A 27,764-nucleotide genomic window follows, 5' to 3' on the forward strand; every position below is an offset into this window, starting at 1 on the left:
TAAAAAATTTCAAAGACCGCATTGAACGAGAGAATGAGGATCTCCTGCATTTGCTTCTTACAATGTGGCCGTTCACCATTGTAAGAAGGTCCATTTGATTCAAGGGTCACTAAGGTCGACAAGGAAACGGCGCACTGGTGCAAAAGTTGATACTGAAGTGTTCTGGCACAGAAATGGGACAAGCTGTGTCTTTGTTTTTGTTTTTGAATGAATAACATTGGTTTACGTCACCTTTTGGTGTCCACTTGGAACCCTGGCAAACCAGGTGTCAGAAATAGTACCTGACCCGACCTACTTTTGTCACTCGTGATTACACAGAGCCATGCACCAGGTCGCGCAAAAGGCTGTCGCAAAAACTTGATCGATGGGGAATCTTGCTTTGGATTTAAGTGAGACATTAAGACGCCACATCCAAAAGATGGACCAACTGGACTGGAGTGGAACAGTCACACTGAGTCAGACAGATAATGTTTTTGAATTGCTTGGCCTTGGCGGAGGTCTGTACTCCTACTCAATGCCAGATGTCGAGCATCTGAGCGTTGTTGTTTTTTTTTGTTTTTTTTAATGTCACTTATTGACCAGTGATTCAAATAAACATTCCAGGCATGGTCAATTAGCTACAAAGCTGCCCCATTATCGAGATTGAGGCATCAGGACTCCCAAGGGACCATCCATCAGCCTTATCATGATCTAAACTTTGAGCATCGGAGAACTTGATGGGTGAATGTTTCGCTCAGCTCCCGGCCCAATGTTTTGATTGAATGCGTGTATGTTTGGATTTTCAATGACCGTCCTTGCTAAAAGGGTGAGCTAAAACATTGTTAGAGCGCTAAAACATTAATGTGACATGGAATTATTCGTTTTGACAAGAGTAGGCCGTGCTGGGTTACGATTACAGTGGCTGAGAATATTCCCTGTAAATGGCAACCTTTGAGGCTCTGAATAGGCTTTTTGTGCACCTCTTAAATTCATCTGGCCCACCAAAGGTAACCGGCAATGAAAGCAGCACCCGGACGGCTCTCTCCTGTTTTAAAGGTCTGAGTGTGACCCACTAGTGCGGTTGCATGAATGCCCGCCTGTGTTTGGCTGCGGGCCAGCGATGGTTTGACTGCAAAGTCTTGGGTGTGAGGAAGCAACTCTGAGGCATCTCTCGTTGTTTTGAATATTTATAGCTGTGCTGACATTTGTAGCTCTCTGCTGGGGAAAAGCCCAAGGCGACACCATTCTTCTTCTTTTTTTTTTTTTTTTTTTTTTATCTTTCTCACAATGGTGACAGGTGAATCTATAACGTTCATACCGGTTGATGAGATCAAGAAGCGAGATATTTGGGTGGGCGAAAGCATCAATCGTATGCGTAAAAAAATTTGTCTCACATACTCGTTGAACTATTTTCATTCTGTTCCATTGTACTTGTAATAGTCGAAACCTTTAAAGTGACTCATGGCACTCAAGAATTGCTGTACCAATAAGTCATTTCCATGTTGCGTTTACACAAACGACACCTCAGCACGGGCTAACGGCAGCACAGCAATGGCAAATCTGAAGAGACATATCGCAGTACAGGTCATATTATTCGAAACTGCCTCAAACATCAATTTTTCTGGTCGTATCTTTCGATAATCATTCACAACTAGATTCTGCACCTTTTAATGTTGTTCCCGCCACAGTTTGCATGAATGTAATGGTGGCGTATTCTCCATTCACAGTTGCACTGCACATTTCATTCTCATCCTACTTCTTCCATGAGATTATCTGTGAATAATTTAGTGGCAGCGCTGGTTTTGGCCAGCGTACGTCCGTCTCGTCCAAGCAAACAGCTGAAGCTGGCTGCTAGTGTCTTGCTATTTAGGAACAAGATGATGTCATTGTTCGAAGCACGTTTGCTTGCAAAAGCCCAACTGATTATTATCTTAACGTGCACTAAACCACTAAGATTGAAAGACATAATTACTATTTTCCTTTTTTTTTTCTCTCTTTTTTTTTTTTTTTTTTAAGAGGCTGAATCCCCTTCGGGCAAAACACTCCATTTAAACTTTTATATGCAGTGAGGGAGTGATGTCAGAATGAGGGGTCTGCACCATGCTTGTGGGCACATTGGCCGTGCTCTCGAAGCAAATTGGCATCTCTAAATTGCTTAAATATAACAGACGAACGACATGGAGATAGTCCATTAGTTCCACCTTGTAAAAAAAAAAAAAATGAAATTGACGACAATGTTGCAAATGAGATATATATATATATATATATATATATATATATAAAATCGCCTACAAGATCTCTTGAGCCATTATATTTTGTTATACATTGTTTTGCTGTTTCATGTAGCGTCATGAATTCCAGTCGGAAAAGGTTAAACTGCTCATTTTGAATGTCTCCATTGTGAGTGTCATTCGAAAAAGTTGCCTAGCAGCAGCCTATTCTTAAGCCCTTTGGCCAAAATCCAAATAGTGGACCATGAAAGTAGACAATCATTCATGTGGACTCATTGTGACACGGGAGATTGTGTGCAAACTGTAGTCACTTCACTTCAGCAACGTCGCAACCACACACTGTTGGTACCGCTACTCTTTCCTCTGTAATTAACCAGAGAGGCCTGAGGCACATCCATGTGGCTGACATGAATGCCTCCCCTTTTCTTTTTTCTTTCTCGGCCATGCACACACAAACTCTTAGTGTAGCCGCATGTGTGTACAATATGGGAGGTCCTGAAACTGTAGTCCTCCTGAATTAGAAGGGAAATGGTGTGTTAAATGTCTGTCTGTCGTAAATGTCTATCTGTCTTTTTGGCATCCTATTTCAGCCAGTCATATGTTTTTAAATCCTCTGCTCTTAGTACGCTAGCCCAGCGAACTTTGGGCGAAAGGCGGACTACATCCTGAACTGGTCGCCAGTCAGTCACAGGACACATTTTTTAATCATTGAATACAGATTTTTTTTAGTTTTTTTTTGTATGCGAGTGAGCTAGAGTACTTTCTTAATCAAAGAGAGTGTCATAAAAATGAAAGCGTTTAACAGACTTCACTTTGCACTTTGTTTTTTTTTTTTTCCAATAGGACATTTCTATTGTGATTGTGTGGAGCAGAATGTTTTCATTTTGACTCAAGCAGTTTAAGGGGAAAATAAAATGCCTCGATCCATATTTTTGTATTTATATTTCCATTGACATTGAAACAGTTCTTGCTCGGTGCATGAAAATTAGATGTGTAGATTTTTGTATCCCTTGCACACACACGTAGACGAAGCTAAATGATCAGAGCATTTTAACTTCCTGCGTCTTCCTTGCCTTTTTGTCACAGAGATGTCTGAAGTTAATGTCGCATGAAGCCCCTAAATCAATATTTGCTCAGCAATTTGCTTCTAAAAAGGTCAAATAGTGCCACATGACGATGTTTGCTTTTATCGTGTACCTTTTAGACACAAAAATGCTTCGCTGAATGAGGAAAATGCAAAGCAGAGTCGTAAAAACGCTTCTGGGGGGGCTTTGCATTCTTGTTATGCATGCAGGAAGTGGGAGTGCGGCTCATTAGGGTTATCAGGGGGATGTTTATTTGTCCCTCCTGCTTTTGCAAACTAAAAGCTCCTCCTCTGCAGCCTGTTTGCTTCATATGCGTGTGTGAAAAGCGGAGGAGGAGTGTTTCGGGACAGTTTGTCTGTCTGGCGGGGAGAGGGGGAGGAGGGAAATCGGGGGGTAATGTCTGATGAATGGGAGGACAGGTCCCTGTCCTAGCTGGAGCTTCCCATCAGCCTTTGCATGCAGTCTCACAGAACTCTTTATGGCCTTGGCTTTGGCGCCAAATCTTGCACGTACGTGCCAATGGCAACAAGGTTACTCCCCCGTGGATTGTCCACTATCCCCATTTCCAGGCTTGCATATTTTTAGTATTTACAGAAGCAAAGACATTCAGACTTGATTTGGACAATTCCTATGTGTTTATCGCTTTTTTCATCCATCTACTTCCTGGTTCACAGAGGAGGACCATGAGGATGAGACGTATATATATTTTTTCTTGAGATGCGAGCGCTCAATGCTGGCAAGGAACGTCAACAACAAACAGTAGACAGTGAGCAATATTTCTTCGAAAAAGGCGGCCAAGTGCTTGCATATTGCCATTTCCGGTTTAAATGTTCACATGAAGCTAAAAGTGTTACACATGGTGTATTTAATCAATCCACCAAAATGTTAACACAATGCAAAATGATGGTTTCAGAAGTTTCAGCAAGGGATAATTGAATCCAAACAGTGAAGTAACTCACGGACAGACAATTATGACATTGCTCACAGGCGTATATTCTTTATCCTTTGTGAAAAATACTTATATTACTGCAGCTTACCGAGTCACGTCGTTGTGAAACTTGGTTGAAACCCACAATTCTGAATGGAAAGTCCACATTACTCATCTTTGGATTCTCTTGGCAGGAATTGAAGATATTCCGATCGCTAATCCTGGGCGAGCTAGAAAGAGGAGAGAACCAGTACCAGGCGCTGTGCTTCATCTCCCGTCTCGGCCGCAATGAGATCATCCCCAGCGAGTCCATGGCCCGCCTCAGACAGGTACCGCGCGGCACCAAAATAAAAGGCGACTACATACATTTTGGATGCTGATTTATTGTGTGTGCGTGCTTGCGTGCGCGCATGCATATTATCTTAGAAAAACCCGCATGCCATTCGCTTGGCAGAGGAGCGTCGCGGCCTGGAGCAGCTGACCATGAGCGCATCTGTCAATGGGAGCCGGGCCTGGCAGCTGAGCGGCCACATCCACAACATGTGCAAAGAGGCCCGCGAGGCCATCTACACCACGGAGGCCGACGTCAAGCACTGGCTGGACAAAGGTCAGGGGGTTGCGTTTCTTTGTTTACCTTTGCAACTTTCCTCTTATCCTTGGAATGTCTCCATTAGATTCTGTTCTCACACTTTTTTTTTTTTTTATAATTGTAACACTATCATCTCCACTTCCTATCGCCGAGACTCTTCTCTCCTCTTAACTCTGACATGACATGACTCCTCGACTTATCTACGTGTTGATGGTGCTTTCACTGATAAAGCGGTGTGTTGTATTTGAGTATGTTTACATTCCTAATAAGTGTCCTGATTTCCCGTTGGAGGGAGAAAGTGCTTAATATTTATCGTTCGACGGGGCTGAACAATTCAATGAATTAAAATCGACATCGCAGTGTGGCAGAATGCAATTTTCAAATCCCAAGTATGCTATTTGGAAATAAAAGAGAGTCAAGTTAATTGCTTAAAAAGTGGACTGGTTGCGCTCTGCACTTATGACTTACTTATGCTCACAACCCACGTGTTTTGGTAAAGTTGTCGTAATGAATGCTTCAGACTAAAAGTCAGTGTTTAGTAAGTTAACAAATACAGTCATTCACGTCGATAAATAAACGTCTTTCGCATCAATTGGTGGTTTGTTTGCCTTCATTTTACCATAAGCCAACCTATAAGACCAAAATATTGTCATACATATGAATTTATTGCCTGTGTTGATGAAAAAAAAACATGAGAAGAATACCTGTATTGAAGGGGGGGAAAAAAATCACAATTAGATTATTTTTCAAAATCGCTCGGCCCTAATTTACAGACATGTAAACACCACATGAAAGCGTTTGCATGTAGATGCTTGCCTCCGCATCGGCACAGTAAAATCCGAATGGTGTCAGGGTGAGGAGAATGCGCATGAAAGCAGCATTGTTGTCCCTTTGCAGCAGCATGATAATGAGGAGACTATTGCAGATGGTCATGGTTATCCACCCTTATCTGTAGAGGCCATCACAGATGCATCTTCTTTGCATGATAAAGCTTCCCCATCTCCCCTCTTTATTGTTGCTACTTTTAGGCTTGCCCAAACTTTTTTCTGCTCAAGACCGAAATCAACCACACTTAATAAAATACATCACGCAATTAGTACACGAGTGCACTCAGTTTGACACAATATTATTGAGAAAGAAATGAATTACCTTTCTAAACATCATTTCAATTGGACACGTTGACAACAGGGATGCCCAAACTTTTTTGGACCGAAGATCTATTTTTCAAGCAACCGACCTCCCGCGATCAACCCGTTACCACACGTGCACGCATACGCACGCGATGATGAGCAACAGCCAGAATGGCCCCAAATGTGAACGAAATAGAAAAATATAGTTTACACAAGAGTTTGTGAGTTGTTGAAAAGGAAATCACCGCCTACCTTTAGTAGAGACCTGACGCGGAGGCACGGAATGCACTTTCACAGCGTGTTAAGTGCAGAAATTATCGTATGTACCGTTTTAAAATGCTTCTCCCGGTGCTTCGGATTCCCATTCTTTGCCAGTGCCATCGGTGAATTGTACATGAACAAACTTTGAATCAGAATAATAATAAAAGGTATATCACAAGAGCTCTGATCGCAAGCTGCAATTTCAGACTGCTGACCGCGAATAACTTCCCGTGATGCGGATCATGTGATGCAATCGACGTATCGGGGAAACCTCTGCATAACAGTGTTGACTTTCAATCGTGGTAGCATTTCCAGAGGTTAAAGTGCCTACAATTTCTATCGAAATTCCCGGTAAATCGACATACATTTACCGCAGGAAAACATTATTTTAAAAAGTAATTTGCCATTAATGACTTTCCAGTTTTAAAGACCCTGTTTTTGGCAACCCACTTAAATGGTAATTTGCCTTAACTTGTAATTCTTTGTTTGCAGGTGTGGATGGCTCCATGTTTGAGGCGCTGCCCCATACGTCCGAGGTGCCCCAATTCCAGACGTGTCACGCCACCAAGGACCTGTGGCAGCCGTGCTTGTGCTCGTACGGCCTGCGCCTAGAGTGGTACCCGTGCCTGCTCAAGTACTGCCGGAGCCGCGACACCATGGGCAAGGGCTCCACCTACAAGTGTGGCATCAAGAGCTGCAGCAAGGGCTACCACTTTACGTACTACGTCTCTCAAAAACAGCTATGCCTCTGGGACGAAGAGACCTAGTTCGATATGTCTATTCACAGCAACCCTGGGCCGCATTTTATATGATAATGAGTGAAACTGGATCAGTTGGAGCTGTGGCGAGTTCCAGATGTTCATGCTGGGAAGAGGCCTTTTTTTTTTTTTTTGGAAGGAGAAGGGTGGAAAAAAAAAATCACTCAGCGCTAGTCATTTTTGCCTTCAATTTGAAGGGAGACTATTGTCGCCATGGATGACAAACCAGCCAAAAAAGAACAGAACCGAAGGAAAATTTGGATGGTGATGTGCCTTCATCGAAGTCTGTGAAAAAAACACTTCTCAGCAGTCATGGTCAGGGTTTCCCAAACTGTGGTTTTGGGATGGATGTTTGCGGGGGAGGGTTAATCACAAACATGACAAACGATTAAGGTTTGTTGGAATAAGTTAATGTTTGTTATGTTCGTAACCGTTAATTTATCTATAATTTGTGATGCTATGTCGATACGTTTTTTTTGGGGAGGGGTATGGGGACCACTTCCCAATGCTGGATTATTTATTTTGCTCACATATGGACATTCCTGAACTGCTTTTTTTTTCTTTTTTTTTTATCTCAATGATGTCATTTTTGCTCCTCTTCCGCCTCAAAGCAAGCTCTTAATCAACCCAAGATCCTTAAACAACAAGTATTCAAACTCATCCTGGAACGCCTCCGTTTGTGCATCTTTTTTGTTTCCAATCTTTTAATAGGACAGCCTTCGGTTGACCACTTGAACCCATCATCATGGAGTTCATGCCTCCGCCTGATTCCAAGTGTGTGGCAAAATGTGCCAAAGTCAAACGAAAGGTTGTCCAAAAGAAGGGTGTAATGTTTCTGTGGGTGAAAAGAGTCTCTATTCAGGACGACTGTTTGCAATGAACTTTGACACTCACACGCTCATTAACTGCAATGTGGCCTTAGAAGTACCTATACTGCCACCATATGGCCATTTTTAACACGCTCATATTCACTTCGTCTCTTAACAGTGAACCAACTCAAATCTGTGCTCACTAAGAATGTATTCTTCAAAGAGAACTTAGTAAACTTGTGGGACCAAAACAGACAAACATTTGGACTGGTGGCCTTTTTCCTGTGAGCATCTGCCTTAATATTTCTGCCTTTGCCATGTGTGTGTAGGTCAGGGGTGGGCAACGTATTGTGAGCACATTTGAGAAGACCACCATGCAACTTTAAAATAAAACAGGAAGCCAGAAACATTTAACACACAACAGTATACTGTACCTCTGTATCAGAATTCTAATCCATCCAATGTAGCTGAAGTTGTAAAATGTATTTTTCCCCAGTGAAAGAGTTTTTTTATAGAACATGGATATGCGATATGAGGAGGAAATGCAGCAGTTAACTAGTGTGCCATTAAAGAATTGCGTTTTACAAGGACTGTGTCAAAGGTTTTCTTTGCCCTACATTGTTGATTTCCATTATTTGGTCGTATGGCCAATACACTGTCATTGTATGTGTGCAATATTTTCTGAATTTCTTTTATGAAAGGAATCAAATCGTCTTATTAGCAGTCATCATCCAATTCTCTTTAAAATCTAAATTTCAAATTTTATTTAACTGATGTTCATATTCTATATTCTGTTGCTGTACCTGGAATTGTGCATGGGATATGTTTTATCGTCATCAATTTTCTTTTGTGCTTGTCTCCTCATCGGGTTTAAGGGTGAGCTGGAGCATACCTCAGCTGACTTCGGGTGAGAGGTGAGGTACACTGTAGACTGGTCCCCGACCAATCCCAGGACACATCAAGACAAACAATCATTCACTGACATTCACACCTATGGAGATTTTAGTCTTTCATGAACCTAACATGCATGCTTTTGTGATGTGGGAGGGAGCTGGAGTAACCGGTGAAGATGCAAACTCTCTAATAACAGGATAGAAGTTAATCTCTTATAGATATGTGCGGGGGGGGGGGGGACAAAATACCTCTTTAATTTATGTATTTTTTCTTGCTCATTTTCACTTTAATACATATTGATAAATTCTGCATCATTTTTTAAGTATTCTAAATCTATTATTTGACCCCTCACTGCATTAAGGAAGCATTTAGCTATCCATGCATCCACCTTGAATCTGAATTTGATCCGTAATGTCTCTGGGCGCTTCCTCTGTCTGTCCTTAGGATGTCACTGTCGAACAAAAAAACATCCATCGATCGTAAAGTGTCGAAAGACAACCGTGTCATATTGCTAAAATATAGGGAAAAAACACGCAATGATGCCAGTTAAAATGTAATTAAGGATAACAAATACGCCTACTTTCTCGTGGAGTCGTTTTCCTGGTGAGCGTTTAACGCGAGATGGGAAACGAGACGTGAAGCGGTCCTGATGATGGAGAGCTGATGGAGAACAACAGTTAGCAACGACTTCAAGCTAACGTTTATTTATTAGAACTGAAACATATTTTCATTGGACGCTAAATATCAGAAGTGACGTCGTCCACATGTGCGACATTGAGGTAATAATAGTTTTGTTTTTACCACCTGCCAATGGTTGAAAATGGGGGGCAGAGGGGGGTTGTGAGCATGTTAGCTTGCTCCGGCTAACTGGGCAGCATCCCATTCATTGTGTTGTTTTCACGTCCGTTCACATGGTAATTAAACAGGAATGTGCCGTATGCCGTTTGTTTCGCCTTTTGGGTGGGATAATTAATGTCGGTTCATTAATGATATGCGTAAAAACGCACATTGCTCATTTGAAAATGGTTGGTTGACGTTTTTGATCATCACCAGATACTTCTAGAGTAGATACACCATCACATTTTCTTGAGTCGGTACACTACAGGTCAACAGTTTGGCCAGTTTTTTCATACTACACTACAATGGACCTCTGCTCTAGATGCACAAGTCCAGATGTCAAAGTTGCACCTCAATCACTACAGTCTGGCACACCAAAGGTCCTCAAAACCATGATGTGACCTGGATGCATAAAAGTTTCCTGTTTAAAAGCCTATTTTTCCATTTATGTAATGTAATATTTGTCCCCATTAATTCACTTGAATTCCCATAGAAAGTTTCCAACTTTGCACTTGTCTTTTATTTTGCAACCGTAATTGGGAGTTACATTGTGATTTCTACCAAGAACAAACATTTCCAAATGTGTTGACATGACTTGAGGCCCAGTCATCTCTCAACTAATTTTGCATTGCGCAAGGGGAGGCTTCACCGCGCATGGAGCAAGGGCGGCCCGTCTAGTTGCATGGTACAAACGTCACAGCCGACGAAGGAACGTCCCCCTCACCCCACTGGACCCTCAAGGGGTCGACTGTAGTGCTATTCTTGCACAAGCAAAGGCTAATTGTTGTAGAAAGAATATCACAGTGCTTGTACTGTAAGCGATCTCATTCAATAGGATGCTGTTGTTGTCTTCAGAGGAGAACATGGTCGTGCTCGGAGCCCTCCTGAGTATCGCCGGCTGGGTTTCTCTCTACTTCGCCCTATGTCACGTCAACGGCCGCCGCAGCTCTGAGTGGAACTGTCGCCTTGTGACCCTGCTGCACGGCATCCTTGCGGTCAGCATCACGGCCTACATTGGCTACGTGGATGGACCCTGGCCCTTCACTTATCCAGGTAGAAGGTCAATTGTTATTGTTATCAGTGGTTCTCAAAGTTTTTTCATCAAGAATCACCTGAAAAATAACTTGCTCCGTGCCGCTGCTATGACCCACACTAAAATACAGGAGCATAATTCGCCTCACTTTGTTTTTTTAGTATATGATTTAAAACTAACCAAACCATTGACAACAAACCCGCACAATCTAAAAATACAATTTCACCTTTGCACCAATGCTATGGTGAGAATGTAAATGTTGTACACATTCCTTGACACTGGTCTGCATTTGATCTATTTACCAACTGAAATAAAGGAAATAGAAATAATATGTTCCGGAGATAAACTGTAGTCATTCGCAGGGGTGTCAAACCACATTGTGGTTATGGTTTCCATCAGAGGGCTGTTATGATTGTGAAAACCATATCAATATTCGATCCCTTCATCACGTTATTACGTATAAACAACTGCTCGCCTGCATGTCGTTGATGTGATACACACAGTCTAAGAATAAATTTAATTTGAAATCAGAACTCATGGGAAATAGTGACCAGCGAATATACTCCAAAAACTACTTTACAACGTGTTAAGAAACAATTTGATGGAGAAAAAAAAATGGCTCGTAATAACTGAAAAAAAGTGATGCAAAATTGCATGACTAGGGCTGATGTTCTCCCCAAACCAAATTCATTCAGGCACTAATATGAAGGTGACACACACTTCATTTGTTTTAGTGGGGAAGAAAAAAAATCAAGTGGCAGGCTTGAGATCTGTGAAAAAAACATAATTAACTTTATCGGCAATGATTTAAGTCACATTTTAACATTGTTAGTGACTAGAATGGAAGAAGTGGTGTATTTCCTGCACTCTGATTGTTACAACTGAGGACATGGTGTGTTTATGGTTTTATCATTTTCATTCATCCATTTTCTATACTGCTTATCGTCATCAGGGTCGCAGGTGAGTGGGGGTCTATCACAGCTGACTTTGTGCATGAGATGGAGTACAGCCTGGGCTACTTGGTTTTGTGGTTTAAATTATTTTTTTCCCAGTCTCTACGTGTTCCCTGAGGTTGACTGACAACTAACCCGGGCTGTAGTCTACCTTTCACCTAAAGTCAGCTGGGATAGGCTCCAGCTCGACCGCGACCGCGACAGGAGAAGTGGCATAGACGATGAATGTTTGTAATTTACAAATGTGGAAACTTTCGTTTGTGTGTAAAAGGTACAAAGAACACACCACTGCAGATAAGTGCTATGTTGTTGAGCCTGGGCTACTTCGTCTTTGACATGGCCTGGTGCGTCTACTTCCGCACCGAGGGAGCTGTCATGTTGGCCCACCACACCATGAGCATTCTGGGAATCATGCTCACTCTCTGGCTGGGCGAGTCTGGCATCGAGGGCTGCGCCGTCCTCTTCGGCAGCGAGATCACCAACCCGCTGCTGCAGGCGCGCTGGTTCCTCAAGCAGACAGGACACTCCGGCACGCCCCTGGCGCACACTGTGGACGCGCTGTTCGTGCTGCTCTTTGTGCTGATGCGGATCTTCGTGGGAGGGACAATGCTGTACTGTGAGCTGATCTCGCCGAGGCCCAGATTCTTCATCAAGTGCGGGGGCGTGGCCATGTACGCACTATCCTGGGTGTTCATGGTGGACATCGTTCGCTTTGCCGTCCGCAAGAGCAAAAGTTGGCACAAGCAGCAGAGGGAACGACAACAAGCCGCTAATGGTCACGAAAGAAAGACGGACTGAATTCTGACCATAGAGGCTAATTCAATGTTCGTCCGTCCATCCATCCATTTTCTCATCCGCTGATCCTCACAAGGGTCACGGGCGTGCTGGAGACTATCCCAGCTGTCTTTGTTTGGGCTGTAGATGGGGTACCCCCTGAACTGGTTGCCAGTCAGTCGCAGGGCACACAGAGACGAGCAACCATTCACGCTCACATTCACACCTAGGGACAATTTAGAGTGTTCCATTAACCTGCCATGCATGTTTTTGGAATGTGGGAGGAAACCGGAATACCCGGAGAAAACTCAGGCACGGGGAGAACATGCAAACCCTACACAGGAAGGCCGCAGCCGGAATCGAACCCTCCACCTCTCCACTGTGAGATGGACATGCTAACCACCACCGTGCCGACAAATTCAATGTAATCTGTGAAAAAAAAACAGGAAAATTGGGGTAGAGTGGGTTTCTGTGGCTGGAAACTAACAGACGTGGTTACAGCCACTGGAAAAAAAAAAGTGTCTACAAACACAGCCAGTTTGTGTGTGTGCATCATGTAATGGCCACAATTTTTGTATGAGTCATTTTTACCAAAACTGAATAGTATTCACTAGAAGAGTTCAACCAAAGTGTCATCGGACACAGGTGTCAAACTCTGCTCCTCGAAAGCCACCATCCTGCACGTTTTGCATGCCCCCCCTTGCCCTCAAGCACACCTGATTCAAATGATCAGCTCATCCGCAAGCTCTTCAGGAGCCTGATAACGATCCTGATGATTTGAACCAGATGTGTTGGAGGAGGGAAACATCGAAAAAAAAATGGAGGATTGTGGCCCACGAGGACCGTCGATTGACACCTGTGACATATGGCATCGGTATACTGGCTAATGAATAGCATGAAGTCAAACGAGAAGGTTGCCACAGCAGTTTTTTTTTTATCCCTGTCTTTTACTGTATGTCTGTCAGGCATCTTTGAATGTTGAATAGTTTTATTACTTTAGTTTTATTTTGGACGGTTTGGAACATTAGAATGTTTGATGTGAAACAGTTTGATTGTAATTAATGTGGCAAAATGTTCGTTGTCGAGAGGTTGGGGGTTTGAATCTCAACTCTGGCTTTCCTGTAAGGAATTTGCATGTTCTCCGCGCGCTTGGGATTTTTCTAGTTGTTGTTAATTGGATAATGTGGCCATAGGTGTTACTGTATGTCTGAAGGGTTGTTTGTGTACATGTGCCCTGTGATGAGCTAGTGACCAGTCAAGAGCGGTCTTAACCTTTTATCGCAAATTCAGTGTACGTGTGTGTGTGTGTGTGTGTGTGTGTGTGTGTGTGTGTGTGTGTGTGAGAGAGAGAGAGAGAGAGAGAGAGAGAGAGAGAGAGAGAGACAAACTGTGAACAGATGTTGAAGCCTTACTCAGGGAGAAATATTAAACGATTTTAACTTGTTGTTTATTCTGTTGTAAGTCATTCTTCGAAGCTTTTGCCCGAGTTTTGTTGTATCCTCTTGCTCTGTTTATTCTCTTTTGCAATGGCATGCTTTCTGTTTGGTAAAACCATAGTTATAACATGTGACATAGTTATGAGTGAATATAAGGAGAAAGCAAAAAAGTATAGCTGATATGTGCCTTATATTTAGGAGTGTGTTATAATTTTGATTGTCTATTGTACATTTCACAGGATCAGTGAGGAAATTCCCAGAACGAACGTCACAATTAGTGGGATGTTTGTGTTTCTGTTCAATTCTGCAATTGCTCAGCAGTCCCGCGGTGGTGGAAGTGTCGTTGATGTCCACTAGATGGTAATACAGTTTAACAAAATGTTCTGACGAGTGACGTGGATCCCATTTACAGGCGTGTACTGTTTTTATTTATACAGAATGAGCCCCTTTCATGACGATTTTGACTGCGTGAGGAAGCTTCACTCCACGGGACAGTGTTTTAATCAAATAAATGCATTTTGATGAAAGATTGGCAACCCAAAAATATCGAATGGTTGCTGTACCGAGACGCAAATAATTAAATAACCTCATCATCGATCATATGTTTACTTGGATAATGGGAGCTCAAAATGCTTGACTTGTTAACGGTGATAAGCCAGTTAACTCCAGTATGATTTTCATCGCGTTTCAGTTGTCAGAAATATGATGATGATCAAATACAGTACACCTAAAAAGCAACATGAGACTCACCAGCAACAATATCCATTAATAGAAATAAAGGGGGAAAAAAACACGTATTAAAAAAACAGACCTCGGAGTGGGTGTCATTTGACCAGTGTGGCTGACTAGCGTTAACTGGAGGTGAATAAGACATTAAAGCTTTTCAAAATAAATAGAATATAGAAATATCTATTTACGAGTTGAGTGTCATATTTTAAATGTGAGAGTTTTCTTTTTTTCATGTTCTCAAGTATTTTTAGTTTCTTAGTTTTTTTTTCGTGTACGAGCAAACAGCTTCAATTCACGTCATATAACATCACAATTTAGCACTTCCCGGTAGTGTACCACGTATGTATGTATGTATGTATGTATGTATGTATGTATGTATGTATGTATGTATGTATGTATGTGATGTAAATGATATCAAATAGCAATGCCGTTATGCTTTTAATTTTGTTCGTATACCTTTCGATTTTTTTTTTCATTTCCAAAGCCAGGATGCTGTTGGAGTTTTCCCACCGCCCGGCGGAAGTGGTTGTTGGAAGTTCGGAATCGCGGCGGCTAGCATGCTAGGGCGTTGCTAGCAGCAGACACTGGCATTTTTCCTCCTATGTTTCTTCAAGTTTTTAGTCTCGTACAAATGACGTCGACCATTGGGAGAAAAAGTCGCGAGAGAAACTGAAAGTTTTAACGCCTCTTCGACTTTTTGTGTTTGTTCACGACGAGACGCTCGCAGGAGACGGCTTGTTACTTTATGTCCCGTTAGCTTGACCATCCAGCCTAGCCTCCCTTTCCATCCACGGGAATTGTGCTGAGAGACGATCGAGTGACTCCGTTCTGGAAACATGGAGTCAAGGAGCGTCGAGCTGTGTTAACACATACACTTCGCTCGGATTCTCTTCTTCCTTCTCGAAGAGACTTTTTCGAAAGCTGGGGACGCAGAAAAGACCACTGGACACTTATGCAGTTTTTCATCCACTGTTTGGGATTCGGATTTTGTTTGGTTTGCAGTGGAAACAAGAGCACACGACGCGAAGTTATTTTTCCTCTCAATAGAGCTCATTTGTTTTGTTAGCTGAAAGCTAACAAATCTAAACTCTCATTTCCTTTGAGGATTCCCTTACAACCAAGCTTCACGCTATTTTGCAGACTATTTATTTTCCGTTTTGCTCGTTTGTTTTAAACATTACGTTATCGAACGACTCTTCAGAGAAACGGCAAGAATCGAGCAGGATATACCAAACCGCAAAGTGCCGACTGGAGGAATTTGACGGGATCTCCCAGGGACGTTTAGTCCCTTATTCTAACCGGACTGGGGTGGCGGCAGGCTGATTACATCGCTACAGTGTCCGTAAGGTTGGAATACCCGAAAACTGGGACGTGAATGCAAGGGTTACCCGCATGCAATTTGGACCAGCAGTGTTATTTATCACCGAGTGGAAGGATATACTCTTTACCCAGGCCCTGATTCATTTTTAGGGTCTGCACCATTGCAATCCATCTTGCTCTGATCCCCACGTTCCATACATTGAGGATATTTGCCATCTGCATCTCGTTTGCATCTTTTTTTAATATTTATTTTATTTAAAAAAAGCTATTCGTCACGAATGCCAGAGAAGGACGCTCCACCAAGTCGCCTCATCACACTCTGGAAAATGTTAATCGGATATAATTCTCTGCAAATCTAGAACCGGAAGCCCAATGAGTGACACACAGTCCAACTTCACTGACAGGTACAGTATAACACCCAGTTATGCTCTACATCAAGGTTGCCTATTAAGTAGATCGTGAGCTACCAGTAGATCGCGAAGGGAGTGTCGATAGCTCTCATGGAATTAACTCAGTCACTGCCCCCACTTTCATGCTCTTGATATATCTTCCTGTCAATGGCAATGAATGAGTATGAGGGAAAAAAAGAGACTTCCACCTGTCATCCTGGTGAAATGTGTGACTTGATTGACACAGAGGGCAAGCCAGTCAGCCAGTCCTATATATCATCTTGTATATAGGCTATATGAGTTCATGCAGTTTATTAAGGTACACTACTATATATAACTTGCATATAAAGACATACACGTTTATTTTTAAATAAATAAAGTAGGTAGATCATTTTGCCTTGATCATTTTAGAAGTAGCTCGTATGCCAAATAAAGTGTGTGCACCCATGTAAAGTGGAAGCTCCACAGTCAAACACAATTTCTTCATTGACACACTCTGAGGTGTCAGAATTTAATTGAGATAACTTGCGATAATCGGTTCCAGAGTCCTAAAACCTTTATGAAATGTATGGTACAGGCAATATTTTAAAATCTTTTAATTTGTCATTTATGTGCCAACACTTTGAAGTGTCATACCGGTTGAAATAAAAGGTTCACATTAATACCAAAAAAAAAAAAAAAGCCAAATTTATGTATGTTGTTGTTTCATTACTATTGACCCAGCCATATTGTACCGATGAGCCTGGAGTGATAAACATACCCCTTTTGGCACTCTCCTGCTGTTATGTTGTCATAAATTCCATTTCCGATACTGTAATTGTTGTCACACGTTTCCTCTTCGCCATCACTGCCACCCTTCAGTGTTGGCATCACGAAACAGCCAAAGAAAAAGCAAGGCCTTGTATTAGCTTTAGCACTGGATATGTTATGCACATATGTATCGGGTGCCTAGTCTGCGGCTGGCTAACTCGAGTAGAGTCGCATGGATTAATCGAACAATTTAATTTCATTATTAAAAAGAAAACATGTCAAAGCAAAATCTCTGCCTCTGAAGCTTTGCAGGGATCAGTTTTCCACACGCTCTCATGTTACTGCAGTTGCACGTACCACTCTGTGGAAATAAATTGGTGTGATGTTTTCGAGCTAGGAGGAAAAGGACCATAAAAGATAGCGAATGTTCAAAGTTTGGGATAATTTCACAGTATACCACAACACCACAGCATGACTGCCACCTCAAGTCATACATGAGCCACTGAGAGCTGCAACTCAGGCCCAGTCAGTCTTGTGTGCTCATACCCACGTCACTCACTCACTCGGCGAGGCTCCCCGTTTAAAGCCTGTCAAAGTCACAGATACTAAGGTAGATCATGAGGACGGCAAGTGGGCAAAAATAATTCCTGCACGTTCTCACATAAACGTTATTGTGTCACCACCATGTGCTTTCTTGCCTAAAATGAGATGAGCACAATAACAATAACAATAACATCCCAAATGAGCACAATAAACACAATCATGTGATGTTAGCCTGCTAAGAAACAGTGAGGTGTGCTGGAACCTTGCGGCGCTCTTCCGTTGTTGATTTCATCATTTCGGGCATTTTATTCCCCAAGAATTCTGGTCCTTTTTGGAGACGCATTGATTTGGCAGATGTAGCGCCCTGATAAGACACATATGTGCTTCCAAGTACTCAATTGTCGCAATGTGCTGACTACTAACTTCATCATACAATCTAATTACCAAGGAGCTACATCCGATCTTAATGGAGTTCTTTACTACTTCTCCTAAGAGAGATTCTGCCTGGCTAGGTAGTGACTCTATTCCCTCTAAGCCTGTCACACTTACCTCCTTCTCCATCCATTAAAACGATCTTTGGATTTAGAACCTCATAATCATCTTACTGGAGGAATCCGTCCAGAGAGCTTGGACTCCACCGTCATTTCCCTCGGTTCACGAGCAAATAAATCCTGCCTGTGAAGTGTTTTTCCTGTTTAATCCATGAGGATACTCTGGAGTTCATGACATGAAGTAATTCCTGGGTGGTTTTTGACTCGGAAAAGGTTTTGCTGTGTTGTTTTGTGGACCTACTTGAATCCCACATACCTGTGAGGGAAGCTGGCCAACTCCCTGGAATGTGCTTACTTAGTTCAGGATAGAAGGAAGCTCCGATTGTGGCGTCATGGTCAGGGTACAAGCCAGAGTTTAAAGCCTTATTGTACTCCAACCCCCCCCCCCCCTTTTTTTTTTTTTTTTTTTGCAATGATGGCAGCGGTGGTTAGCACCCAATTTCCGTGTGGCATACAACAACATTGCGTGGCCCTAATGAAGCTACTGGGGCGCAGTTGCTACTGTGGTTGGAGTGTGAAGAATGTGTGTTATGGAAAATTGCATTGGGAAGGTTTGTGCTGAAAGTACAGCGGAACCTTTTATTACAAACAGTGGTCAAACGTACATTTTACTTTTTTTTTTTTTCCTGTAGTTAGAATAGAAATTGAAATAATTGCCTCCAGAGTCACACTGTTTCCGTCATAAAATCTTGTATTCAACGTAGAGCCAATTGTATCTCTAACTGCTATTCTGGTAACAAGTACGTAAGGGTAATTTTGGCTATTGGTGTAGTTTCTGTTCCCATAAAACAATGAAAATCTGTTGTTGCACAGCGACGGCTCATCTCGGGTACATATGTGTTTTCCAGTACTGGCTTCGTTTTGACACGGCAGTATTTGTTTTGTTTGCAAAAGATGCAACATTTTAATTTATTTTCTTTTACAGAAGGGAACGCTACATTTTAATTTTATTGGGGGAAAAAAACCCCACCTTTTTCATTAGACAAGTTACTGTCTGCTTTAACAGCCCTCACTCGCCTAAGCAAGAGAGCATTTTGATGTCAAAATGGTTGCAGTTGAGAATGAAACAAAGCGTCAGTGATCGTTCTTCAACAAGCAAATAAATGCAAAGCCGTCTGTAAGCAGACTGCAGTCTTACATATGCAGTGTGAGTTAAAGGTAAACTGACACCTGTAATGGATGTGGCGTGTTTTCTGCGCTGTTTTGTTCACACCGTTTGAATATTTAATCGCTCTTAAATTGAGATTGTTTGTGGCACCATGCATGTGATATGTTTTGCATTTTGTTTTTGCTGTGTTGGCCATGCGGGGGAGCGTGTATGTAAAATCTATCGGGGATAGGCTGCCAGCCTCCGGGTCAGTTTTGTGAGCCACTCGTTCTTTGTCACAACGTTCTGCTGATCTCCACGCTTTTTTTTCCCACCCTGCCACCCGCCTGCCCTGAGGCCCTCCCGGAAAGTGGTGCTGGTGACATCACTAAAAGTAAACAATAGCATTCAGTGGGAGCAAGCTAGCTTTAGTCTATACGCTCCTTATAGGTTCATGGATGTAGGTCAGGTCCATGTGATAAATATGTGGGCAAGATCATTTTGATGGACAGGTGGCAGTATTGATGATCTGTGCGTATTGCTCAAAAAATAAAAACTGAGCTGTTTTTATTTGTTGTTTGGTTGTTATGACAACAGACAAGGCATTCAGCGGTGCTGACTGGTGATTCATTTGTGCCTCCGGCCTTTCTCAAATGTTGGCGATTTTCAACGTTTTAGTGTTTTATTATTGTCGCGTTGAATTTCTCTTTGTTGCCCGACCAACCATATGAGTAAAATGAATTTGGGCTGCCTCAAACGATTATTTTGCTAGTCGACTAATCACTAACAGTAGTCACGATTTGTCGACAAATCTTATCGGATGTAAATTGCGGCATATCACACCGGCAAGAAGCTGCTCTTACACCATCTAACTATCATTAGTTTACAGCTTGAATTCTTTGAGGTATGTATAAGACAATTAAGCTGGTAGTACATTCCACTTTGATTGAACTTTGCACTTGAATTAGCATTCTTGACATTTTTATTTATGAAGTAGGAACTTAAATTGAAGGTGATACTGTGGCCCTAATTTTTTTATATTTTATTTATTATTATTTATATTTTATATTAGTTTCCACCAGCACCGACCAATAGCCCCCTACCCCACCGTGTCCAAGACAAACTGTTGCTGGTCTGTGGGGGGGGGGGGGGAAATCTACCCTGATGTAAAAAAGGTTCGGGACCACTATAATACACAACTTTATCTTTTTTTCTTTTTTTTTTTTTTTTTTTTTTTTGTGTGTGAGGGGACCCGGGGGTCATTTTTGTACTTTGTGTCCACAAACAAGTTATGTGTAAATTTCTCTTTTCAGATGTTTTATTGCTAAAGAAAATGACATGCCACATATGTTTATTTGGATCGTGTGAATTCTTAGTGAATCAATATCGAATAGAATTGAATCACAACTGAATTGAATCACAACCTAAAGAATCAAAGTCGAAACAATCGTGAATTTCTTAATGCCAAGCCCTAGTTTTCACTTCAGGTTCAGCAACAGTTAATCACTATCTGCCATCAGCAGTATTGGGGTGCATATTTTCAAAACCATTTTGACAAAGCCTTTGACAGATAGGCAAGAATTTTAACTGCACTGGTAGTGACAGCAGATGGACTGTCATCTTGATGTGCTATTTCTATTTATTTCTATTAATTTGATACCATGATTCATCAAACTCTACATGTGTTTTTTTTGTTTTGGCTTTTTTTCAATTCCTGAAGTGGGCAATAATGATACATAATCTTCAACTGTAGCTCTATATTCTTTCTTTCATATATTCCGCCAGATACCAGACCTGTCAAATTCACTGCACCATCTCATAATAGCATTTTATGGTAGTAATAAACGCAAACTAAATTTAGGTAGGTATCATTCTGCTATGGAAGCATTTCATTCAAGGGCACCGTAGGGGTTTTTACATTGTTCGGCTTCCAATGCCACCTGGAAGTATTTAATCATGCTCTTGATTTAATTTATTATTGAACCATCCATTTTCTTTCTACAACACAAACATTGACGAATATTGAAAAGAGAATCGAAAAGTGGAGATAAAAGATAATGGCAATGCCCGTGGATGGTGATGCGAGACAGTGGGTGGAGTTTATGCTTTGAGCTGGTGCCTTTTACGTGCTGGTGGGAGGGGGGAGGGGGGCATTCTGATCCTGATGCTTGTGGACACTGTCTACAGTCCTGCCCCTTTAGCCAAGCCAAAGGGGTTTGAGGGCCACGCATTACTCTCACTCCACTAAAGACCAAATCATTACAACAGAGAAAAGGAGGACAAGGAAATAAAGTTGGAAGTGTTTTGTCGCCATGAATGAGGCCAGTGTCGTTGAGCATTTTGCAATTCATCCGGAAAAGGAAAGAATCCTGTTATGTGAAATGAGAACAGTGTTGAACATTGATTTTTTTTTATTTGGTAAATTTAGGTTAGGATGTGCAGTACACTATTGTGCGCTTCATTTTGGCTCAGTGTATGAAAATCTTGCCATTTCAGTACTGCGCTGCACTTTATGGTTGGCATGTTGGGACTCCTTCCAGTCAGTTTTTAGCATCCGCCACAGCACAAAGACTCCGATTCAATAATATCTGCTTTTCTAAAATGCTAGAATTTAGGAAGGTAACTTTGCGGCAGAAAATCCTCCGACACAGATTTGAAATGGTTCTCAATTGGTTTTGATCACATTTGGATTCCTCGGCTTACTCTTCAGAGGAAATGACGTACAATATGAAGGGGTCCTGCTTGTTTCTTTTTTTTCTTCCATTAAGTACCATATGCCGGTAATTTTGGCCCTGTTGAGCAGCTAATTCAGTATTGGTGTGATGTAGGGCTAGGCAGACATTTCATTTGATCAATTAATTACTCTATTTGTCAGAAGAAACTAGATTTATTCAGTAGTGTATGCACTTTGAAGCGTGACCTCGCTTATGTGCACTGTTTGCACTAACTTGATGGCTGAGAACACAGAGGAGCGAGTTTACAAAAGCACAAGTTCGTGTTGCCAAGTTAGCTGTTTTCCCTAGCTTCTTTAGCGACTATTTTTCCAAAAAGCTCATGCGCATGGAATTCCCATGAACAAACAGGCAATACGAGCTGAATCATTTTCACATTACATCACCGAGGAGGGAGTCCCTTGGAAGTCACACTGTACATTGTTCAAGACATGGTGCCTATTAACAATAAGGATTGTTCAACACATTAAACATAACATTTTTCCAAGAGGATGACATTAAGTTTGATCTTAATTTGTAATGGAAAAAATAGTCATTTATTTTATTGATATGATGACCCCCCCCCCCCCCGGGATAAAAGTGTGTTTTAGAGTCTGCAACCTCTAACGGTTGGCTTGAACTTTTTAGGACGAGGCAGTTGAATACTTGCTGGAATAAAACAACTGTGTCAAAGAAGCCTCTGGATGAGGTCCACCATCCCTAACGCCCTTTTCTCTCTGCCAGCAGAAGTTATGTGCAGAGGGATGCGGAGCAGCAACCTCCCACTGCACTGCAATTAACCTTGCACCGCTCCTTTCTGCTGATTCAGGGCTAAGTAGCCACGTTCAAACGCTGCTGCACTTTGTCAAAAAGCCACCGGCATTAGGACACAGGTTGTGTCACAGACTTGGATCCGTTCTGCGCAGTTTTTGTCAACCTCCAATTTTCCCCGCAGAGTCAATCCCGCAACTAGAAATACCAGTTACTGAGTCAAATTCTTCTAACTGCCTGAGAAAAAAAAAAGTCAGCTCAAACTTACCCTTTGATTATGTGCAACAGGAAAGGAGTGAGGATGCAAGTCCCTGTGCAAGACTTAACACGGCTACATTTAACTATTATTATTGTTGACTATTGTTGAGTCAGCCATAGATAATTAGTCTTAGCCTGCACAGCGACACATGTACTGATTCTTCACGTAACCGGCCTGTTAGGTCTTGCGCTGCAGTGCACTCACACCACAACAAGTACAAGAACTTGCGTTTGAGGAATTGCCGATACCAAGTGCCAATGCTTGATAATGCTTTTGTGTCTTTTCAATTGTGATGAAAATGCGTTGTCACTCCAATATAACACTCTGTTTTGTCATACTGTACAGAAAGACAAAACACATTCACTTTCCTATACACAGTCGAAACCGATTGATAAAAATGAATGGCAGCTGCACTGAACAGCAAGCTAGCATTAATTACATGACACATGAGTGAAAGCAAGCAAAATAGCACAAAACTCGTCACCCATAACAGTTCTGCACAGCTTCACGCAAAACATGAACAGCTGCAAATTAGTTCAAAGGAAGGAAAATAGTCTGCAAAATGTAAAAAAAAAAAAAAAAAAAATGAAGAAGTGACACAGATGGTGAGATGTCAGATTGGGCTTGCAAAGAACGCTCTTGTGCTCACATTACACGGTCAACTACAGAACGGGAAATCAATATGAGCAGCTGATCATGATCAATTATTCGGTACCATCAAAGAAACACGACTCACAAATCTTTTAAAGTAGAGCATGAGATGGTGCTCACAAAACTCTTCGCTGGTTGTTGGCGGCTTTCGTCCTTCCAAGTCTATGGTCCATCGTCTCACTCTTGTGTGACCTGTAAATTTGCCATTTAAAAAAAGAAAAACGGTATTATTAAATACATTTTGCCGATTTTGCTGGTTTGCCACAGTTGACACTGACAACAGAGAGGAGTTGTCCATCCATCCATTTTCTGCCGCTTATCCGGGGTCGGGTCGCGGGGGCAGCAGCTTTAGTAGAGAGGAGCTACAGGTAGTTTACTAAAAAGGCACCGCTTTGTCAGTCATTTGGAATCAGTTTGGGTTTTTAACGTGAGCAACAGTCAAATTGTTGTTCAGTGTGTGACATGAGAGCGAAAACCCCTGCTGAGAAACAGACAACATGAGGATCAGAGGCAGGGTAGCCATCGGGAATTTGGGAAAAATATGTTCATTTTTCCAAACGGCCAAAGTCAACAATCATTTTTCGGCATGCGACTGCCACACGGCGTCGCCCGCCACGTTTCATCGCATGACGGCCCATCGACAACAACTTTTCAACGCGTAACGGTCGTTAATTTCATTTTGTGTGGAAGCAGTACCTTTCATTGTTCTGTTCGATGAGTTTAGTTGCTCCCAAAAAAGAGTCCAAAGCGTTTTGTGCGGAAACAGTCATGGCATGCATCCGTAAGTAGCAAGTGTTGACATGAATAATGGCAGTTGAATTTTTTCCACGGAAATTTAGGTGGAAGTCCAACAATGACTAATTTTCGTGGTTGTATTGCTTCACTGCTTGTCTTTCTGATCAATTAATACGTCTGTCAGATCTCTTGTTCAGAGTACAGGTATCTATTTCTTCATAGACACCCGTGCACTGATGTGAGGAATAGAACACATTTTAAGTGAAAGTGAGAGGAACTAAAATGACTTAATGCTTGTTTACATGCCTCATCATGCCAGCAACCTTTCCCATTGATCGGAAAAGTCCTCCGGTGTTTATGGTCAACTGAAACGTAAACAACATGTTGAACTACCTCCTTTGCTTTCTCAGTCCCAGAGGACATGAGACAGCACAGAGTGAAGAAATGTCTTTCCCTCGGCCTTCATGTCAGGAATCCTGATGAGGTTTATTGGGGCAGAAAGGGCACCATTTTCCCCTGGAGGCTTTAGCTTGAGCTCCAGAGCTATTACTTCTGTTCTTTCCTACACCGACAATTGCGCGCACCCCCACCCCTGTCTGGTTCAAACGCTTACTGATCCTTTTTTTTTTTTAATCTGTGCCCCAGTTAACACATTGATACCTTGGGGCTCTGCTAAGGCCGTGATTGTCACCAGTCTGTTTGAAATTAGACGTGGCTCCAATACAGAAGGAACCATAACTGTGGGTGTCGCATATCGACGGCTCCTTTCTCCTATGCTGGGGAGGGGGAGGTGACCGTTTCATGCTGCGTGTGTGTTTGTGCACAATGACACTTTGTGACTCTGGTATACAGATTAGATAACATCTGGTGTGTGCCGTCTCTTATTGGAAGGCTGCAGTCGCCGTAATGCGGCTGAGATAAAATCCGTCCTGCTGGCTGCATAGAAAATCTTTCCAATTTCCCAAGGTGCTCGATCGTCCACTGGTATGACTCAGCCGCCACAGAGCATGCCTCCACTTCCTCGGTATCGAGTGAAATTTGCTGCTTTGGTGTGCAAGGTAATGTGTGCCTGCTGCTTGAATCGACCACTCCTCATTCTGATCTTTTGTTACCCGCAAGGCAGCTCTCAAAATTGTCCAATCCTTGTGTCCCTTTTGGCGGACCCCTCCTCCTTCAGGTTTAACCCCACCTGAGAAATGTTTTTCTCAGTCTCTGCCGGTATGGTCCACAAGTTGCCAATACAATGGTATTGTCTCATGTCTGGACAAGTAAGCACTTGAGCTTCACTCTTTTAGAGAGATCATGCAAAGGGGCCATGGCAGAAGACCCTGTTTTTCCCTGTCCCTCTTGGCCTTTTACTCAAAACCCAATGAAGCACAACGACTGCGGTGGTTATTGAACAGTGCTAAAGTTTAAACCCATGTACCGCGATTGGGGAATTATCGAACACATAAGCATCGTCCCTTCCCTGTTACGGCTCTGGCTAGGGATGGGAATGGAAAACCGGTTCTGGTTGTTAACTGGTTCCCAGAGTTTCACTTTCTTGGCGTCATTTTTCGTTTTTAGAAGCGATTTCCTTGTTAGTTCCAGTTGGGCCAAATATCATCACCACGCATGTTGCGTAGCGATGTTGTTTACTAGCGCGACTAACAAGGAACATGGTGCCAAATGCATTTTTACATTTTACAGTGATAACATGGGGCAACTTGCAATACTTGCAAATATATTAATATTTCATCAAAGGGAATCATTACCAATAAAGCATTTGCACACCCAACATGCAATCAGTAACTTAAGACGGTCACGCTTTTTATCCGCTCCAGAGTCCTCAACCCAGCAGGAACATTGATGTAACCACATTCTCTCCTGTCAATACTCCAGGCAACCATGTTAGCGCCGTTTCTACCTTCTGTTCTGAAAGCGCTTTATCAATAAAGATGTATTATTGTAGAACCTGCTGCGTGATGAGAGACAGAGTGTGAATGGCTCAGAGCCTGGAAGGACTCACTGCAGTCTGCCGCTAACTTCTCCTTTCTTCAAGGCAGGGAAGAGTGAATTCCCAGATTACAGTTGGACTTGAGTTGATTTGATCGTATTTGTGATGGGCTGGCGTACTTATATTTATATCATAAATGAGTGTTGAAAACTTACTGCACATTATTGTGTAATTTCCACAGAATTTTAGATATAGGAATACTCTGATGTGAACCTCTTACTGTTGGGTTTGTAAGGTCATGTTACTTTAAAAAAAAAATCTATCTTGTATTTAACAAAGAGGATGCTAATCTTCTTGCTTAGCCTCTTTTTTTTCCCCCCAAAAAAGAATCTTTATAAATTCTCTTTAAAGATTCGAATCCATAATGGAATCGGTATTTTAAAAATCTGATCAGTTCCCTTCCCTAGCTCTGGTTCTACCACCGAAAGTGGAAAATTGCTCGGTCAACTCTTTGTCGGTGCTGTTTTGTACAACAGTGACATGGTGAGGAAAAAGCCTGGAAAATAACACTTGAATACAGTTTAAAGGGGTTGATTTTTTTTTTAACTTATTTTGAGTAGTTAGTTCACTTAAATGTGTTGAGCTTTATTGTGTGTGTGCTATCCTTTAAACAGGAACCTACAGGGCTCCCCGTGAATCCTGCCCCTGTTCATGTACTCTTTCATTATTCACCATTTTCCCTTCCTTTTCGTTTTGGGATATTCTTTCACAAAATTTAAGGGTGTTGATCGTCCCTCCCTCCCTTCACTGCTCACTCGCTCACTCCCTCACTTCATACTTTGGTTTAGTCGTGGTCTCCCTTGCTGCCACCGTTGCTGATGTTGGCCTAGCTCGGGCAACAGTTTTCCATCAAAACACCAAAACCTCAATGGAGCATTCAAGCCCAGGCCCGCTGCAGTACATGAGCACCCCCCACCTTCACACTCCCACTCTGCCCTCCCACCCCGCCATTTTCTGACTCTGTCACCTTTTCTCCCGCTTGGCGGTTTGAGCCTCATGAAAACACGAAGAATAGCAATTGAATGATGGTGACCATCACAAAACGCTACACTGCGCTGCTTACATTACCAACTCGCATAGTCGGTCAGTCAAGGCGAGATTGGTTCGACTTAAGCCTCAGTAGCTAGCTAGCAACGAGCCTCGGCTGGGTACTACTTCAGCTCAACACGGTGTGGTTTTGCTCCAAAGTCAGTCATCACAGCCCCCAAGGCAGCAAATAAGCTACACTTCCTAAAAGTATCATTCTCATGAAAGGATTTTGACAACTAATTCACAAAGGGAAAGGGAGAGAAGCCGTGCAAATTGCTAACCTAACCTCATGGTATCGTGAAAGAACGGAATTAATTTTCACAGAAGTCTCACTTGAACCACGTTAAAGCAGAGCACATCCTTCTTTGAACAGCAAAATAGCAGGCAATTTAGAAGATAAGAAAAAATAAAACCTGTATTCGTCTCACAATGGAGAAATTCCCAAGAAAGTAAGAAGGGTTTGGTGAGAAAATTTTTGAAAATAGTGCTACATACACGGCTAAACAAGAAATGATTTGGAGGAGTGGCCCAAGAGGATTAGAAATA

At 42.2% G+C, this 27,764-nt stretch overlaps 3 protein-coding genes across 9 annotated transcripts in view; all 3 read left to right on the top strand.

Annotated features, from left to right (window-relative positions):
* oafa (OAF homolog a (Drosophila)) overlaps window positions 1–8,360 on the top strand; it is an 18,178-nt gene extending 9,818 nt beyond the window's left edge. The window contains exons 2-4 of the mRNA XM_019887727.1: window positions 4,418–4,552; window positions 4,650–4,830; window positions 6,696–8,360. Coding sequence (XP_019743286.1) covers window positions 4,418–4,552; window positions 4,650–4,830; window positions 6,696–6,970 — 591 coding nt within the window. The 3' untranslated portion in view covers window positions 6,971–8,360. The remainder of the gene's footprint in view (window positions 1–4,417; window positions 4,553–4,649; window positions 4,831–6,695) is intronic.
* Window positions 8,361–9,097: 737 nt separating this feature from the next.
* Window positions 9,098–12,363, top strand: tlcd5a (TLC domain containing 5a). 2 transcript variants are annotated; one of them, XM_019887574.1, is made up of 3 exons: window positions 9,098–9,443; window positions 10,357–10,554; window positions 11,759–12,363. In XM_019887574.1, exons 2-3 carry the CDS (start codon window positions 10,365–10,367, stop codon window positions 12,283–12,285), a joined length of 717 nt encoding a protein of 238 aa, XP_019743133.1. In that variant the 5' UTR covers window positions 9,098–9,443; window positions 10,357–10,364; the 3' UTR covers window positions 12,286–12,363. The 2 variants fall into 2 exon arrangements, with proteins under 2 accessions (XP_019743133.1, XP_019743132.1); XM_019887573.1 differs by lacking the exon at window positions 9,098–9,443 and having other exon boundaries at window positions 10,020–10,554.
* A 2,621-nt stretch (window positions 12,364–14,984) lies between these two features.
* The window catches only part of arhgef12a (Rho guanine nucleotide exchange factor (GEF) 12a), a 38,553-nt gene continuing 25,773 nt past the window's right edge, over window positions 14,985–27,764 (top strand). For 3 of the 6 annotated variants that reach the window (XM_019887688.1, XM_019887689.1, XM_019887690.1), the window contains exon 1: window positions 14,986–16,150. In XM_019887688.1, coding sequence (XP_019743247.1) covers window positions 16,119–16,150 — 32 coding nt within the window. In that variant the 5' untranslated portion in view covers window positions 14,986–16,118. Of the gene's footprint in view, window positions 16,151–27,764 lie in introns of all 6 variants that reach the window. The other 3 variants (XM_019887686.1, XM_019887687.1, XM_019887691.1) reach the window with 2 other exon arrangements.

This window comes from Hippocampus comes, unplaced genomic scaffold (genome assembly GCF_001891065.2).
Source record: "Hippocampus comes isolate QL1 unplaced genomic scaffold, H_comes_QL1_v1.1 scaffold6, whole genome shotgun sequence".
Lineage (NCBI taxonomy): Eukaryota > Metazoa > Chordata > Actinopteri > Syngnathiformes > Syngnathidae > Hippocampus > Hippocampus comes.